The sequence below is a fragment of the Thermobia domestica genome, chromosome 12 (assembly GCF_964235325.1).
Source record: "Thermobia domestica chromosome 12, izTheDome1.hap1.1, whole genome shotgun sequence".
NCBI lineage: Eukaryota > Metazoa > Arthropoda > Insecta > Zygentoma > Lepismatidae > Thermobia > Thermobia domestica.
Window position 1 is genome coordinate 66,938,494 of NC_137465.1, and position 20,292 is coordinate 66,958,785.

The 20,292-nt window shown below is 35.3% G+C and overlaps 1 protein-coding gene across 1 annotated transcript in view; it reads left to right on the forward strand.

Moving 5' to 3' along the window:
* LOC145665985 (zwei Ig domain protein zig-8-like) overlaps window positions 1–20,292 on the forward strand; it is a 196,332-nt gene that overhangs the window by 161,076 nt on the left and 14,964 nt on the right. The window contains exon 3 of the mRNA XM_081733091.1: window positions 2,518–2,686. Within this exon, the coding sequence (XP_081589217.1) occupies window positions 2,518–2,686 (169 nt within the window). The remainder of the gene's footprint in view (window positions 1–2,517; window positions 2,687–20,292) is intronic.

Below are 20,292 nucleotides of genomic sequence, written 5' to 3' on the forward strand. Positions count from 1 at the left end.
TTCCCGGCGGGAGCTCAGGTGGTTCGGATTCCACGTTAATCAGTAGGTCCCCGTCTCATATAGCCTCGCTGCTGAAAGGGACGCTAAACTAAAATCAACTCAACTCAACCATTTGCTTAACATAGAACCAAAAGCTAATGTTCGTGGAGAAAGGAAACGTACAAAACAGAACCGTATATTCAAGAGCCTAACCGGACAGAAATAGAAATCGCTATAAAAAAATTAAAGAAACACAAATCTTCATGTGTAGAAGAAATTCCAATTGAGGTAATGTTAGCTGGAGGGGAAAAATTGGGAAACAAGATCATTCCCCTCATCTGGAACAAGGTAAACTCTCCACAAGAGTGAAAAGAATCAATCATTGTTCCAATTCACAAGAAAGACTACAAAACTGATTGTAATAATTATCGAGACCTCTCTTCTGTAAACATCCTATAAAATCCTCTGAAACACTCTATTAACAGGATTGGTCCCATACACAGAAAAGAAAGATAGAGATTTTCAGTACGGATTTAGGTGAAATCGAGGAACTATCGACCAGATATTTACCATTCGACAAATACTCGAAAAGAAATGGGAATACAATACACCAGAACATCAATTATTTATTGATTTAAGAAAGATTTACTACTCGGTAAGGAAGGAAACGTTGTACAGCATTCTTACACAATTCAGAATATCGGAAAAGCTAGTAGATTAGTTAAAAATATGTTTAAATTAATCCGAAAGTAAAGTTCATGTAGAAGAGGTCATATCCGCGAGCTTTCGCGTCGAGAATGGTGTGAAACAAGAAGAACATTGTCGTCATTACTGTTCAAATGTGTTTTCGAGTACGCTATAAGGAAATCATAAGGCCAAAGTCTAGAGCTGAATGGTATTTACCAGTTTATGACGCATGCTGATGATATAAATCTGATAGAGGATGACAGAAGAACAATAGAAAGAAATGCAGAGGACATGGATTTAGAAGTAAATGCAGAGAAACCTAAATACATGAAAGTTAGCCGGGATCGTAACGCTGCAATTTATGGATACGTCAAAATATCAAATAATACTTCCGACAAAATGGATATTTGGACACTTTCGAGTATCTAGGGTCAATATTAAAAGGCCACAATCATATCCACAAAGAAATTAAATGGCAACTGGAAGCAGGAATTCTTATTATTTAGCTCAAAATCTTTTATCGTCGCTAATTTTCTGGAGGAATTTCATGCTTAAAATATATAAGACGATAATGAATGATTATTAATCATGCCTGTTATCCTGTATGCTGGCGAAACATAGTCGCTAAATCTGAGGGAAGAACACAAACTGAAAATATTTGAAGAAAACAGCCTGAGACGAATATTCAGATCCAAAAGAAGCGGGTATGGAGAATGGCAGAAACTTCATAAAGAGTACCTACATAATTTGTATCGCTATCTCACATTATTAAGGCCATCAAGCCTAGGAGACGCAAGTTGACAGATCCTGTAGCCAGAATAGAAGAACGTAGGAAAACTTTCAAAGTTTTAAGTGAAAATACAATCGAAAAAACACGATTAGGAAAATCTAGATGCAGATGAAAGGACGATATTATGATGGATCTCGTAGAAATATAAATACAAACTGTAAACTGAATCCAGTTGGCTAAGACATAGCAAGGACAGAAGTCAATGAAGAGCTTTGTTGATCGCGCCATTGAACCTCCGGTTTCCATAGGCCATAGAGTTATTTAGTTTGTTAAATAATCTCAACGGATTACTGAAGTAAATAGTCAGTTTGTTTGTAATTAAGCGCTCTTCACCGAGATTATGTGAGACTTGAAGTCAGAGCCTAATGAAGTATCAGAGCTATATAAACATCAACCAAGAATCAAACTCAGATCTCCTGTGCTAAAGTCGGCTGTATGCGCAAAGGTAGATTGTGAACTATTAGTAATAGATCAAAAAATTTCACTAAAACTTGTCGTTTTAATGAGTTAATAATCATAATAAACTATTATAATTTAGTGGGGACGCAATTGCTCCCGTTACATCAAGGCTAATGACCTACATATGTTGCACATGTTAAAAACCAAAATAACACTTCCTAAAAGTGCAATTCAAACAAAAGTTTACAAAATATTGAAACTCAGGTCGAGGAAATTCTACAAAGAATAAATAACAAAATATAACATACATGAAAGAGGAAATTTCTATTACTCTCAGGTAGTATGTTAGTAACAGAATAGGAAACATTTAGAAAGAAAATCCCAAGAATACGTTTAATATTCTATTCTCATGAATAAAAGTGATAGCATGAACACTAAACAACTCACTATTTCCCACAACTTGATTAAGACTTGTAAGTAGTACTAAACTGTCTCTGATGCGTGAATATTCTGGATTTTATACAAGAATGTGTCAAACAGCTAGTGGCACGTTATTCTATGCATGAAAAGTAGTACGTATGAAATGGCTATGAATAATTTATGTAATTGTATATCTCTCTAGTAATATTGAAATAACTTTACCTATAAATTATTTTTTCTAGGTCATCAACTTCGACTCGCCGCGTGGAGGTATAAGCCTGGTAACCGAGAAAGGCCTAATAACGACCAGCCGATTGCTTATCCAAAAAGCCATCCAATCAGATTCGGGGCTATATACATGTTCACCCTCCAACGCTAATCCGGCCAGTGTGAGGGTACATGTACTTAATGGTAAGACTTTCAATCATATTGTCTTTTATATATTAGTAAACACAGACTTGGACATAAAATGTAAGCTTAATTCAGCTCAGAATTGATCTATCTGAGGATCTCAGGATCTTGTTCTTGGTTACATGATATTCCAAGTCATTGTTCCATTTCCAAATTAAATTTTCTTTTCCCATTCTTTTTGTAAAACTTCATTTGGTATGTTATTTTTCGTCTTTGATGTAGTGTAAATATTAGCCTTTCTACATACGTGACGCCGGTGGAAACAGTTTATGGATTGCGTTTTCCATTTTCAATCTATTGGCAGTGCAAGAGTTTCAAATGAGTAACCATATATATACTCAATACGAAGCATATTCCACTTTCTACAGAAATACATGCATAAAATGCCCATGTATTTAATTTTAATCCTAGGGGCCGCGGTGACTCAGTGGAAGAGCGTTCACCACTGGTGCTTGGCACCCTGGTTCGATCCCAGCTCGCGCCAAGTGAACCTTGTGGTGGACGAACACCGTATGCGTTGGTTTTCTCAGGATTCTTCCGCTTCTTCACACTTTCTTCATTCCATAATTTCATTCATTATTTCATCATCACCGTCTCCTTTAGTCTAGCCGGCATATTCGTGGAACGTAAAACTTCAAGATTTCATTTCATTTCTAATTTTAATCCTAACACATAAAAGCATACTTAAATCTTGTGCCACGATTGTTATAAATACAATTCAAATGTACATGATAAACGAAATATTACAGAACAGTACTTACTAATTATTGTTACAAACTGAGGACGCTATAGTACTGCGAATATTTACATTTTGGAGGACTTTACGAAAATAATAATACAAGTGAGGCGGAATATGCAAAGCACATCCAAGTACTTTAGTGTCAAACTCTATGATGATGATGCGCGTATAACATATTGCGTACATATACAGGGTGAACCTGAAAGATGTACACAAACTCTGGGAGGTGACTGGTAGCATCAAAAGAAGACAAAAAATCCTCTTGCATATTGTCGAATTTCGCGTCGTGTATGAGTAACAGCGGTATCAACTTGGAATCGAAATCGAATCGTAACAATTGGAACGGAACAGGAAGATGTGCACAAACTTCGGGAGGCGATTCGTGATATATATATATATATATAAAGTTCTCTTTCATATTGTCGAATTTCACTTAGTGTACGAGTGACAGGGGTACCAACTTGGAACCGAAATTATGCATTGCCACGATTTTAGTTTCGATTCCAAGTTGGCACTCCTGTCATTTTTACACGACGCGGAATTCGACAATATGCAACTGGACTTTTTGTCTTCCTTTGGTGTTACCAATCACCTCGCGGAGTTTGTGCACATCTTTCACATTTACCCTGTATATAATTTTCCAAGAAATTGAAAGTGTGTTTTTTTTTAAAAAAAAATAATAAAATAAAATACTGTATCTAGAAACTCAGAGAAGCATAAAATTCCATCCCGTAAATGGTTTTCAATAGACATAAGTATCATAATGCAGTTTACAGCAATTTGATATCTTCAACCGGCTGAAAATAAGGAAAAATATGGCTTCTGACTCGCATACTGCTTGAAATAATGTAGTTATTGGAAATCCTAAAAGTTATTACTGTTTTCTTCTGTTTCTATAACATTACAAGTACAGTTTTTGGTAATTGTAATTACAAGTTCTCTTAATTGGATATACATGGGATTCTCGAATCAAAAAACAAGAATATCACTTTCATTTCACGGAAACTTCACCCCTGATGGGGAACTTAGACATAAATGACCGAATTAAATATATGGATGCTTGGTTTGGAAGAATATGGATTCATCAATTACTTAGGGAATTGAGCAGAAAGTACAGGGTCGTAGTAAGCATAATTTGTTTTAGAGTCTTCAGATGTAACAGCACAAAATTTAATATGTAGGATATTTTTAAGCGGAGGGGAGCAGAAACGTTTATATTTGGTTTATTTGCCTGAATTCAACACAACTGATGGAGGCCACTACCACGAAAAGCGAATTAGCTTATTTGCCTAACGATTTCAATGTAATCGGATGAGTCTATTACCTTCAAGTAGAACAAAACAGTTTACCTGACAATAGACTTCGGAAACGTCATATAATAGTAACACTGAGAAAAAGAGAGACTAATGATCTGTATGGCGATTGTTGTCAAATGGAAGATCTAAAGTTTTTAGGTATGTCAAAGCAATTAGGCTAGGGTTTTAAACTTGAAAAAAAAATCAAGACAATTTTTTGGGAGAAGGAAAAGAAACAGAAATGTTGGTAGCTAACGTTCATGAAATAGAGTTTATATACACTTTCTTAATACTTTAATCAACTTAGGTACACTCATGTCCAAAATGATAGTCGCATATCTATAACTGTCTTTTTGTAAGAATATAATTTGATAATGATTTCGTAGGGTACTTTTAATACTGATACTATGTTTATAATCGGGAAATGTATATTTGTGGTAATTTGCATAGGAAAAGAATTATAAATACGAAAATTAGAATGAGTGAAACAAAATGTTGTTAAATGGACAAGAAAGTTTTATTTTCGTTTTATTGTTCTTATTTACTGCTCTTTTGACATGGAATTTGCCACATACATGTTTCTGTCAATTATACACATAATAAATACCAGGCGAATTCGTTATCAAATTATATTCCTATAACAACAACAACATATTTATAGACATGCGACAATAACTTTGGACATGATTGTATATATCGACTAAAGAATTTTTATTTTAACGAGTGAATTTGAGGAAACTTATTCAATGGATTTTATGAGTGAATTAACTGTTTCTGAGCGAGAAATCAGTTTAGATGGATATTTACTTTTGGGAAATTACGAAAGTTCGAATGAAATGTACTAGCACTTGTTTCCAAACTGATATACATGGAAAAGATATCCAGAAGCGCTTCTTTTGCGATCGATTTAGGATTTCAACAATATGTTTTGTCTTCTCCTTTAATACCCTATTTTTCAAACCAGAAGTGGTAGAAATAAACTGTTTTCGGTACTGGTACACTCTACCACAACCGGAAGTTCTTCAAATTTACTATTACTTCCGATTCCAACGTTTATCGTCATTGAAAGGAAACAGAAACAGACAGCAAGAAGCTTTCTTTTTGTAAATAATTCAGCGACTCCAGACAAGATATCATCACCACCCAGATTACTCTATCAAAACCGGAAATAGTTCAAATTTACTATTATATTTGGCTTCAATACTGATTTCTCTAGAGTAAAAGAAATACATGCTATCAAGATGTGGTTTTCTAGCAGTCGATTCAACGTCCCAAGAATTGGGTCCATCTGTTTTGTTACCCCTTTATTCAAACCAGAAATGGTTAAAAGTTGCCATTTCTGGTTTCGACGTTTATCGTCATAGCACGAAAACGGTAACTGATAACCAGAAGTTATTTTTTGGAAACAATTCATTGGCTCAACGCAACATATTGCCACTACGAAGAACACTACCGAAATTGAAAGTGGTTCAAATGTAATATTACTTCCAGTTTCAACAGTTATTTCCGTAGAGCAAAAATGATAAGTGCTATCGGATGCTTTTCTTTCGCAGTGGGTTTAGCATTCCAAGAATAGGCTTCGTCTCCTTCCTTAGCCCTCCATTTGAACCGAAAGTGGTTGAAATAAACTATTTTTAATTTCGATCTTCATCCCCGTAGAACAAAACTAGTAAACAATAGCGAGTAATGGCTTCTTGATCTGGATTCAGCGTCCGGGAAACAGGTTCTGTCTTTGATCTCATTACTCTATTGTAACTAGTACCTATAGATGCGCTACTTCAAGTTTGAGTATAGAATTCAAATAGTTTGGAAGTATTAGTTTCATACTGTGGAAGGATATTAGTTTCACTTGTTATCTTGTTGCATTGATTAAAGTTCCGAAGGGAGAAGCGAGAGTTCAAATCGTATGCCGAAACGAAATATTTCAAGCCTCAGCAATTTGTCACTATTACATTTAAGTACGAGGGCCATTTCGTAACAGCGCACACTAATTTTTCTTTACTTTCATGTTCAATTTCTTTTATAGTAGGTCTTTTCTTTAAATGCCTTCAATGTAGTCTCCTTGTTTGCTAATAACCGAGTTCCAACATCTGGGAAGCTTTATTTATAATCAAGACAACATCTTCTTCAGTTGTACGGCCTGATTGACATGAGCAGAAAGCACTTCTTGGTGTGGAAAACGATATCTACCCATAAGTTGCTTCATGTTTGTGAATAGGTCGAAGTCTTATGGACTCTTGTCTGTACTCTAGTGAGCATGAGATATGACTTCCCAACAGTATTCGAGTACTTTCACATACATTTTTCCTGAAGGGTGAGCGAACGTTATAGGTTGGGTTTTGTATATTTTTCGAACAACGGTTTGCAAGAAGTCTCGAAACACTACTGTGGCATTTCTTCCACATGAAATCATATTGTTCATTAGTGATTGTAAGCAAAAGTCATATTTTTCTTAACTTTGTTTGAGTTCGCCACTTTTGGTGATCTTGAAGAAGATCAAAATCTCTGTCAGTTTGACCGTGAATTCGACTTAGGCTCAAAGACTCAGTCCTATTTCATCAAAAGCAACAATTCGATTATACATAGATACTTGACCTTCAACGTGAAATCTTTGTTTCTGCACAGTTGCATTGCTCAGGCATGTCTGTTTCTGTTCAACAGTTAGCATATGGAAGATCCACGGAACACAGTTTTCTCTTTGTAAATCTTTTTGGAATTGACGCCGGTGGAATCCCTGTGATTTCAGAAAGGTTTCTTACAGTTCTCATGATGATCTAGTACAAGAGTATCTGCCATAAGTTGCACACCTTGTTCATCGGTTGACGATTTTGGACTTCGTAGTCTTGAATCATCATTGATGCTTACATGGCCCCTGCGAAAATGAATAGCCCCACCCCCCCAAAAAAACTGTACTAGGGTCCACTGTTAGCTTATCACAAACTTCACGTACAGCACTGTACATTTCTGTCGGATTTTTTGTGACGTAAAATTTCATTCTTAATGTATGATCTTTGATTCTCAACAGACACGGTACCCAAAATACTCCAGTCTCCACTTTAAATACTTGTTACAGTCAAAATATGTACACTATAAAGCTCAAAAGCACATGTTCTGCTCAATCAAATAATGCAAAATCTACTGCGCAAGAATTATCCTCTACACAATGTTTTAACCTGTGTTTTAGTTATGAAATGACCACATATTATCGTTTTCACGATTAAGCATAATGAAATGCGAGGGTTGATCCAGATATAAGGTTTAGAAAGAGCTCCAGCCGCATAGGAAGGTGCGAGGCGAAATCCGACAACATCGCTGTGCGCAGCTGTTCCCCCATTCTCGATTCCGTTCGTCCCCGCTTCACTGCGCCGCTCAGTCTTGGCTCAGCAGCTGCCCGAGATAGAGGTTTCCCATTGTTGCTCCCGCCAAGTGCTAGATTCGTTCCGTAATTCGTTCCTTGCGCGCCAAAGCGACTCCACTCGTGGGTATTCATCATCAGTCGACAGAGGTGTATGGCGACAGTATGCCATTCAACACGTCCGAAAGTGGTCCAGGGAGTTTAGTGTCGGTCGGAAGGACGTCCATGATGAAGTACGGAGTGGAAGACCGTCATTTTTCGGAGGCGATTGCCGCGATATTCCGACGCAAAGTGCTTCAAAACAGAAGGATCGTCGTCCGTGAACTTGGTGCTCGGATTCCTGAGAGTTCCTACAGTACAGTGGAAAGAGCTTTGACGAGGTGAAATGCTTCCTCAACGGGTTGGCGGCAGAGTTCTACGACATCGGGATACAGAAACTGGAGCACCGTCTACAAAAATGTGTAGAAAAAGATGGGGATTATCTAAAAAAAATTCAGCAAAGTGTCTTCTTTCCAACGATGTACATTGTTATAAGAATAAACAATGTTGTCTGTTTGTAAAATTGATGGAAACCTTATTTCTGGATCAATCCTCGTATTTCTTATTCTTTCTTACGTAGGCTTTTAACATAAAATACATAATATAAGCCGGAAAGAGATTAAACTTAGGAATGAAAATCAACCTTGGTACGTCCAACTATAAACCTAGAATAACATAAAAGCTATTTGAAAATGAGGGAAACGAGTGAATAAATTAGGCATTTGGGTCTACCGGAGCTCGCACCATTTAATTTTGATTGAAATACGCACCACATACCCATTTCACCCACATAAGGAATAGACGTTCAACTAGTCACGTGTAACTTCATTATTACTTAAATTAAATTTACTTTATGAATATTTATATTTAAATGCAAACTTTGCGTTTTAGAGTGTATGGACCAATAAACGTACATGTTAAGTAGAAACAGTTCATTCAAGCTATTACGAGTAATATTTTCGTTCATTTTAAAACGAAATCAAGAATGCTCTTTCTATAAACTAATGGACGGGCAACTTAGGTAAGGTAGGTATTCAACAATCTTAAAGGAGATAGTAGGGTAAAGCCATTGTTTCTATATGAACCGAGCTGGATTAGAGTAACAATTAAAAATTTTACTTTTTTCACTACACTCTTTGTTGACGCATTTACTTGTCTGGAAAGATGGAACAGAAAATTAAAACAGCCTTTTTAACACAAAAAATAGCATACAAGAAAAGGTTTCTGGAGCTTGGCAACAAAGATCAACAATAAAGATATCACATTTAATGCAACATCCGGAAAAGATTGCTTGTTTTCGCCTTCTTTTTCGTATGTTCGTTTTTTTTAAAAAAAGCACACATATAAAAAGAAAGCAGTCAGAGGACAAAGTAAGAAGAATGACTATGGAAGGAAATGACTATCATAAAATTTCTTTTATAAAAGGTGTGAAAAGTTGCTAGCTTAAAATTTAAAACCCTCTAAAGTGCATTTCTTGATGGGAATTCGCAGAATCGGATGAGACAGTAAAAACCTTCGTTCTCGATGGTCTGATACAAGATAAAAACTGAAATGAAAAGAAATAAGAATTCCAAGTGTTGACAGTATTTTAACTTTCAAATGGTATATATATATCTATATATATATGCTTCATTTTTTCTCAACCGTAAGATGGCCAACCGTTAAAGGACTCTTTCCCCATATTGAACCAGTAATCTCTCGTACTCAAAGATCATAAAAATCGTGGAAATAATATCGAAAGCAATAGAATAAAATCCATTGTGTACCATTTCACTTATTAAAGTTGTAAGTTTGAAGATCAGTGATCACCATACATAATATTATTATGGGGTGTAAACATTTCAATGTTTATTGGTATGTGTAATCATGATCCAAAACCTCAGTTTTTTTTTTTCACATTTACACATATTCACTAAGATTAAGGTACGTGAAAACATCTGTTTCTATTGCGATTTTTATGGGAGAAATTATGTACCAGTGTTTTCTGTCGCATAACTATATCCAAATAAACATCATAGTGCGTATATGGCTTGTTTCTTTACACGTTAATAAAATACTTTATAACTTAACATCCGAATAAATTTTCTAGATCTGATAACCTACGTTAAAACCGAACTATATAATATATAATATATTTATTGTCTTAGTTTTCATAGAAAGACATAAAAGCAAATTATAAGTACGACAGGAATAGGTGTGTGTAATGTGTGTTTGTGAGTGCATGTGTGTGTGTATGAAATATCTTTTCATTGTTTGGAAATCTAAATTGGCTAAGGATAACATCGTGTAGTATTAGTTGACTCGATACATATCAGTAGATGCATGATTACTAAAGCCATCAGTGGCTGTAAGAAATATCAAATTCAATTGCAATGTCGAATTGGATGAAGATTTTCTGTCTTCTATTTACTTTCTTCCATGCTTCTCTGATTAATATTTTTCGATATCTAATTATGGGAAGCCCTAACTGATATATCATACCAAAAAGAACTTGGCTACCCTAATTACATTTTTAAGAGAAGAAAATGAAATTTTGTTCTTAACTATCCCGATGAACAATGCAGTGAATGTCAATTACGCCGTAGTTTGATTAACTCAGAAATGTATGCACACTAATGGTAACAGTTTTGAGTATATCGGATGCTATTTAGGAAATCAAACATGGTTAACAGCTAGGGAATACTTACATAGGTATAGAAATATATCATTTATGCAGATATTTTTGGTGTTGAAATGCATTGTGGAGTTTTGACAGCCTCAGTGCATTCTAGTAATGAAATCAGAATGCTTGACCTAGCAATGTTATTGAATCCTGCTGAATAAAGGTAACACGATTCAGTGCGAGAATAAGAATAAAGCAGAAAGGGGTTGATAAAATACAGGGTGTTAATGAACTCTACCGACAAACTCTAAGAGGTGATTCCTCACATAAAATAAGAGAAAAGTGCATAGTTTTAGGGCTAGGGCTGTCCAAATTCACGAAAGAGCCAAATTTAAATAGGCCGTTTTTCGAATTCGAGAGTTTGTGGATGGTTGTCCTTCTCATAGTAAAGAAAATCACTCGTGCGGAATCCATAAATGCATATTACAATTCCCAGCAGGGTGAAATTACTAGACATGCCATCAACCAAATTTTGAGATATGCTCCGACATTATGATTGGTCCAAAGCAAGCAAACGATAAGCCTTGATAGCAGTGAACACGGAATCCTTCAGCGTGATGTTCGAAGTGTTGAGAATCGTCAGCAGTACGCTCTCTTGTACTCGGGAGAACGCATGGTGTGATGTTTTCTTTCACGCTTATAAGTGAAGAAATACATATCATCACACGTTATTCCAAACACCAAGAAACATGCAGCTGCATATTTCTAACACTTCATACTCTCTCCGTATCATTGGGTGTCCATTATTGTCAAATTTTACCTCCTGCCTACTTTGGACCCTTCTTGAAATCATAGTATCCCTGAAAATTCTATTGAAAACATATCTGACACGGGAGGGTCCCACAAGTTGTCACTAAAATCTGATTGCCACATAGCACATCTGATAGAGCATCATGAGAAATGAACTTGAGCAAAATTTAAGGTGCTATGGACCAGAAGGATGGGAGCTAAGGGGCTTCAAAATTTAAATATCCAAAGAATTATAAAGTTATAATGGAATTATGTACGTTTAAAGTATATATATATCTTGAAAACCTTTAAAGCAATGAAAACAAAAGTTGTGCATTATAATGACAACAAAATGCCCTATCGAAAACCATAAACAGTGTTACCATAGGCGAAGCAATTTTGCCAACTCAGCATAAAAATATTTTATTATAAATAGCACCATATACAAGTGTGCACAGATTTAAAATGCACTATTATCACTAAACACAATAAACATTAATAAAACAGATTCAAACCCCGTTTCAATAAAATATGTTCAAAATCAAAATAGATATTTTAAAAAATATCGTGCAAACGAAAGTAATCCAATCAAGAAATATCCTTTATAAATTTTTCTAATGTAAATTAATAACAATACACTATGGGGTCTAATTGATCGGTGAAATATGACCTAGATTATTACGAAATTTATACGGAATCCATAGATATAATATTAAATTTTTAGTAAATTAACATGCCATAGTAAACCTCGTCAAAAAAATTAATGACCTATGCACAAAAAGTGTATGGTGCAACATTTTTGATAATTACTTGATAGTAACAAATTAACTTATGGATTTCCAGCACAATTTGTGCAACAGCTTTTAGAGAATACTTAAAATAGAACAAATCTTATCAATTGGAGAAAATGACAAGCCCATTGTACTATATATATTTATGAAAACACTGATATAGAAGCGTTTTTCCTTCTTATTAATGACAGGCCTAACGTTTGATACACAGGTATTTCTTTTTAATATTGCTATGACTGTTTCTGAGTTGCTGTACAAGTAGCAGTTAGTAATATACTGAAGTGGTTAAAGAATTTAAGGAGACAATATTATGATAATTCTAACTCACGTTATTGTTGCTCGTATGTGTGATACAAAATTCGTAGTGACGGAAATTTAAGCTAATTGCACATTATACGAGTCTGTCCAGAAAGTAACGAACGACTTGAAATAAAAAAGTAACAAAACGAACAAACAAAATTGTATTATACAAAGTGTTAATGAACTATACCGACAAACTGTAAAAGGTGATTCCTCACATCAAAATAAGAGAAGAAGTTCATATGGACCTGTGGGGAAAAGTGCATAGCTTGAGAGCTAGGGCTGTCCAAAATCACGAAAAAGCTAAATTTCAACAAGCCCTGTTTCGAATTCCAGAAACTGTGCATGGTGGTCCTTATTAGCGTCCTTATCACTGCTATCAAAGCTTATCGTTTGCCAATCATAACGTCAGAGCATATTTCAAAATTCGGTTGATGGCATGTCTGGTAATTTCACTCTGCAGGGAATACTCTGTACACCCACTGAACATTAATAAAATGTGCATTTCTGGCCTACGTATGCATAACTTCCATTATGTTCATAAGGACCGCCGTCCACAGTTTCTCAAATTAGAAATAGGGCCTCTTGAAATTTGGCTTTTTCACGATTTTGGACAGCCGTGGCTCTGAAATTATGCACTTTTCCCCACAGGTCCATATGAACTTTTTCTCTTATTTTGATATGAGGAATCACCTCTTACAGTTTGTAGGTATAGTTCATTAACAACCTGTATACATTTGAAAGGCACACTCTTAAGATATTTTTTCACATAATGACCATGCAAATTAAGTCACTTATCATACCGTGGCACAAGTTTTTCAATACCGTCCTGTAGAAATCTGCCGCCTGCGATTTTAACCACTGGCTCACACCGGCATGCAGTTTCCCCATGAAATATAAAGGAAAATTTTCAGCAAGTTTTTTTAATCGTGAAACGACGATTTGCACTAATTTTGTCGTCGATTTGCTTCACCAGTTCATCAGACGCAAGGCAAAGCCTACTTCTACGTCCTCATCGTGAACATTGGAACGGCCATTTTTAAAATCAATGCACCATTGCCTCACTCGGCCTTCACTCATTATTCCATGTCCGTACACTTCACACAGTTGATATGGATTTTAATTGGCTTCTGTTTATTTGACAACGAAAACCTAATAACAGAACACACATCACAAGAGGTGGGATTTTCTATTGCTGCGCACATTGTAACACGTCACAGAAAGCACAGTAAGAGCGTCACAGTCCTCACGTTATCACAGCTGGATGTGTACTGAGTGTGGCAACATTCTGACACCAAGATGGCGACTTTATCCCCACCCACTGCCGTGATAGGCTAAGAGAACTGATACTTTCTGAAAAGCCTCGTATTATTATGTGCGTGGTATGACTATGTGCATTATGCATTGAAATTTATGGCAATTTCCATTATTGCTAATTTTGACTTTGTTGCGATCTTTAAGTTTATAGTTTCTTTCATTACTTTGGCATCGAAAATTGGTCAGATAGCAACGATTCTGCGATTGTTCTGGCGCATTGCCGATTACTTGTTGACAATGCAAGTTATCGTATTATTACGTGGAATATTCTGCACAGGAATTACTGAGACGTGACTTCTGATAGCGGGACTATCCAGGTACTTAATTTTGAATCTTCGGTCTCATTTCGATAAAAATAGCAACGAAAAAGTAACCAATGAACTGGCTTTATGTGGAAGTGTAAAGTAAAATCAGACAATAGCTGTCTTCAAAAATCCAAATTTCTATTTGATTCACAGACGGTTTAGTATTTAGATTTCTGGATTTTCGGTATTTATGGCCATGTACTTGACACGGATGAGGGATGATGTCCGTCGGCGAGGACACTACCCGAGGAAAAGGAAGAAAGAAACTGACCTGGGACCTATAAGTTAGATACCACCACGGCATTTGCTTGGTGTGAATAAGGAAAACCTTATTCAGGGTGGCTAGCCTGAAAAAGCTTTTGACACCTTTTCGACCGAGTGCCTCCATCGGGAATCGAACCCGGGACCGCTCGCAAGGTTGATTCGTAAAATAATATAGCTATTCATGGTATGGACTTTCTACTGAGCTACGGAAAAATTAAATCCAGAAATTGTTTCTTTTGTTTTTAACATATAGCATTACTGATGCACGAAGATCCGTCAACATCTGCATTTATATATCTGTTTCATGATTATTATATTTTTTCACTCATATGCTGCTGCTTCAAATAATGGACAAACACAAAAAATATTAAAATTTTACTTACGTGCAAATATGGATTTTTCCTTAAGGATACTACAATATTTGTGATCGTCTCGTGTAAACTGCATCACTTCCGGAATTGCATCTCTTAAACACTATATTTGACCAAATACGAGGGCTACTATTTTGAACCGAACAATGAGAAAAACAGTGATTTGTCATTAAAAATGTATTTATTGTTTTTCGATATATTTTCCTTTACGATCAACAATTTTGTATTCGTTTGAACCATTTATCAAAGCTTTTCTTCCATTCTTCTTGACTCTTCCATAATATGTTCTTCCTTTCTTTCTTTTTTCTTTTTTTTTCTTTTTCTTTTTTTTTTTTTTTGAACGCATCAACGGCCGCCGACGAAAATCGTTGTTCTTGCAATTTATTCTTGACATTCGGGAAGAAGAAGTCATTAGCTGCCAAATCAGGTATGTGCGGCGGATGACCCATCAATTCGATTTTTTGAGAGTTCAAATAGTCGGTTGATAGACTAGATGTGTGAGAGCTCGCGTTGTCTTGATGAAGAATAATCCGACGGCGCTTGTTTGTTTTCCGTATTGACTGAAGATCCCCGGTAAACACATTGTTGTGTACCATTCAGAGTTCGCCGTTCTGCGTTCTTCCAAAGACATAGTTGCCACATAACCGGTTTTCACTAAAATATAGGCGGCCATTTGCTTCGATGTGCTTCGAGCGCCAACAACTTTAATTGGATTTGGTTTATCTTGAAACACCCATAGAGTCGAATGCTGTTTACGTTCCGGCTTATATGCATACATCCATGATTCGTCAGATGTTACAATTTTATATACGTCCTTTGAAGCACCGCCATTGTATTTATTGAATATTTGTGTGCATCAATCGATGCGAGGTTCTTTTAGAGTTTTTGTCAAATTATGTGAGATCCTACTAGAACAAACCTTTCTCACAGCTAAATGATCATGTAATATTTTATATATTCTGGTGGTATATTTTATACATGACTAGGGTTTCCTTAATCTCACATTATATTACGTAACGATCTTGCAGTATTAGGTTTTGTACAACATCAATGTTTTGTTGAATAATAACTGATTTTGGACGATCTTCGCGACTTTCGTCAGTGAGCGAATGGCGGCCACGAGTACAATCGTTGTATCAGCGTTTCACACTGGCAAAGGATGGGGCTCCATTGCCAAATGCAAAAGGAAGTTGACCGATGCACTCTTATCTTGATAATCCACGTCGAAAATCATAATAAATCATCACACGAAAATTTTCACGAGTTAATTCAATTTTTCTGTTGTCACGCAATCTCCAAGTCAAGGTAAACAACAAAAGTCAAGGTATTGACAAAATATTTGGAGTACGTTATGGTCAACAATGTCAAACGTTTCTATGCAAAAAAAAAAAAAAAAAAAATGGCGCCTCACTACAATCAGTGTTGCCAAGGCTCAAAATATAAATAGTGACCCTCGTGTCTAAGAGTTTTGAAAGATTGTTTTCAATATTGTTCTAAATATCACTCCCCAACTTGGTTTCACTCGATTTAACCAATACAGCGTTTCATCAAATTTGCTAAGCCAAAACGTTTATAACGTACATCCACGGAAGATTGGTTTACATTCGTGCTGTTTATGAAGTAATGTCAAGAATGATACGTGTGAGTGGAATGAAATTACTATACCGGCACTACAGATTTCTTACACAAGTATACCGAAAAGACATTAATTTCACGTTGTTAAATCAATATGTCGTGAAATCTCTACACTATTCCCAAAGACTCTCTGATCTATACGTTATGACATTAAATTAAACAGACAATGATTTGTTTCTAGAGAATCCTACATGTGAGTCTACACTCTCCAGGAGGATTGTGATGAAACAAATGCTGATCTGCCATATTATTCTCATATTCAATGTAATATATGTTAGGTTATAGTGCAGTCCAGGAAAGCAGTAATATTTGTCATTCCTTGAGGAAGTCTTGTATATTTCATTATACGTATATCCAAAGATAGTTCTTGTAATACACATATTACAAGAACTTGTTAGAACGATAGGTATGATCTTGGCCTCTGCTTCTTCATTAATATAGCGGTCACTGGTGAGAATGATCTCAATGAGTAACAATAGAGACACTGTGTTGTATTCAATGGTGGAACATATTACTATCGCAACGACACCTACTAATCTTTATACGAGCTTCATTATAGGTCAGATTGAACCTGGACAGGTGGAAGCTATACTGTAGCCGCGGAGTGACAATCGATGCAGAGGAATCAGCACAAGTTACCGTGCTGAAGGGTCGAAGCCTCTGGGGATGATGTTACATGGTGCGCACAATAGTAGCGTAGTATATCTTTTGTTTTTTTCCTTTATTTTATTTTTTTTTTCAACTTTCTGTATGATTGTCTTCTATACTTTTGTTTCACACATATACTAATGTCGATGAGGAATCCCTTCTACTTACACCAATTTCGCAGTATGAAAAAACACCTTACCGTACGCAACCACACGTTTATATCCATTGTTTGTCGTTGACGAGTCAACATGCCGTGTATTAATGCGCTTCCTGTTTTTCTTGTCTATACTTCTCTGCAGGGTGATCTGTCTGCTCAAGAACCAAAGAGCGCTGAGAGACCTAAAAGGTGCAATGCTGCTGGAAATATATACTTCCTAAATCTCGAGTGTCCTACTGTATGAGTTTTAACTGCACCTGCATTTCTTCTCGGAGAAATGTTTTCAGAACTAGTAACTCATTTAACAGTATGGATCAGAGAAATTCTGAAACGTCATTGCTTTCAGATCTATGTTCTTCGGAAAAAAGTATCTTATATTTACACGTTATTAAGATCGTACTCAAAAATCAACAAATCCTTATTTAAAGAAAAATAAAAAATAAAAATAAAGTTGGTACGGTCTGGACATAGGTAATCTACTATGAAGCATCTTTTAAAGCAAACGATTTAAATTTCATTTCACTAGATTTGAGTTTGAAATAAACGTGGATGTAATTCTTGTAAAAATATTGAAAACATTTTTGCGAGCAATTTTGTTAATACTTTGACACAGGAATTCAGTATTATTTGCAAGAATTAGTTGAAATAAAGAAAATAGTGTTATGTTAAATACAATATCAGAATAATATCTTAACATTTGCTGTTAATTTGTTGAGTTGAAGTACAATAGGAGGTGCAGTGTCTATTCTGCGCACGCGTAGACTACTGCTATTATTATACTAATTACTAATGTGTGATTTGTTTATCGTAAGAACAAAGTGCCTAATGAATTTTGTGTATTAATTTAAATTAATTAAGGTTTATGTCTACATTATGTATATTTAAAAATCTACTATTATGTTTCCTGTTATCATTTCACAAATCTTGTAGTTATCAATTTCTTTGTACTCCATGCTTTGAAAATGAATGTTGTCTTTATATAATTGGTTTAAGGGATAGAAGCAATAGATTTAAAAATGGAACGCAATATGTAAATTAATTCCTAAATAGTTAATTGATCTAAATTGTTAGAATCCAGATATTGTTTTCAAGGAATTTAATTTATTGACTCTAATAAAATAATGAGGGAAAGTCAGAACCACGGTCTAACTGTTTTTCTTGGAAGGGAATTAATTTTATAATTTCACGTTCGTGTTTAAGAATTCGTAGAATTATTCTTCAAAGATAATGATCACACAACGTTGCATTAAGTTGGAATTATATTTCATAAGCTACTGCTAATAGATAGGCTTTGTGGTGTTTAATTAGCTTTCAATATTAGGATGTCTAAATACTATTGAGTATTTGGAGGTGAAAATTGGGCATTCACTTATTCTGATTTGAATTATATTATGAAACCACATATGCATCATTTTCCTTGTCGACCTTCTCTCTTTCTTTCTGGCAATACCACGAGCCCGTGGTTTCTGGTTAATATATATAGATATAAGAAGAGGTTCTCAGAAACATTTTTTGAAACTAACTTAAATTCATCCAGGAAAATTCTGCAGAAATTGAAGCAAATTATAGTCTAATGGTACCAGGTCTGGGCTATATGATGGATGCATTAACATTTCCTGGGCTACTTGTCTTAAATTGTACTGGGTCGCTAAAAATATATGCAGTCTGTTGCTGTCTGCGTGGTATATGACATTTTTTCTGTTGATCAGTTCCGGCTGTTCATTTTAAATTACTAAATGCGTTTTAGTCATTCTTTGACATTACTAATCAGAGTTTATTGTTCTGTCTGGAAGTATCAGCTCGTGTTGCACGATGACCTTCGTATTTCACCAAATCCACTGCAAAATGTTCTTGGGCATCGGTGTGGGCTTTGAAACTGACTGTAGAGCATCTTCTTGCATCGGCCACAATTTCTCTCACTCATTTATTCTCCTGTTTTTTATCACTCGTAAATAATCGCTTCAGGATTGGCTCGAGTTTGTTACGTTTTAGTAGATATTTGAAGATAGACATGATAGAAATTCAATCGAGTAAGTTATTTTGAGTCAAGTTACGTGACACCCAAAGGGCAAGGTTCTTTTTGTAACTAGCTTGCTCCAAATAGTTTAACACTGTTTGATGATCGACTTTTATGTCTTCTGTGATGTCATAGCTGCCTGCATGCAGCTCTTGATTGACGTTTGCGAGAATATCATCCTCTTTCGGTGTGGTTGGTTATCCTCTGTAAGAAGCATCTTGGACATCAACATTTTTAGAACGAAGTGACTGTATCATCTGTTGACTATTATTTTTGATAACCTATCTTTCCCATAAACAGCGCAAAATTCCTCACGGACATGAGTCTTTATAGAAATAAAATTATAAAATATAGCGGAATTTTGTGAAACGTTCACTTATCCTCACGTCCGATCATAAGAACTCTAGACGTTTTGCATGTCTAATACCTTCAAGTGTCAGTTATCAATGAACGTTGAATATACCTATTACAATTCAGATACTCTGAGATTTGGGATACTAACTGCATCTCGTGCCAAAATGCTCAATATCTTTTACACTATCTAATGCATAGGTGAAAACTAAATGTTTTAAATACTGACAACCATGGCTGAAGCATTAGCAACAAGGTTTAAAAATATTCATAATAATCATAATAATCATGTAAAATTAATCATCACCGTAACAGTTAGGGAAGTAATTAATAAAACTAACATTTTTTTTAAAAAATTTTATCTTTGTAATAAAAGCTTCCTATACTTCACAATATGTCTACTTTCTAAACTCCCGACACAATACAATTTCATTATCTGTAAGTTATTTTTACCAACAACAATATAACTCAAGACTCTCATATTTTTATCTACGAATATAGACAGAGACATTCACACAACAATTGTTTTTCATTCCGTACAATTGCTTTAACTATTTTATAATTTATAATAACTATAATTACTATACATAGCTGGAATTCTTTCCATACGTGAACCTGCAGGATGTTGTCG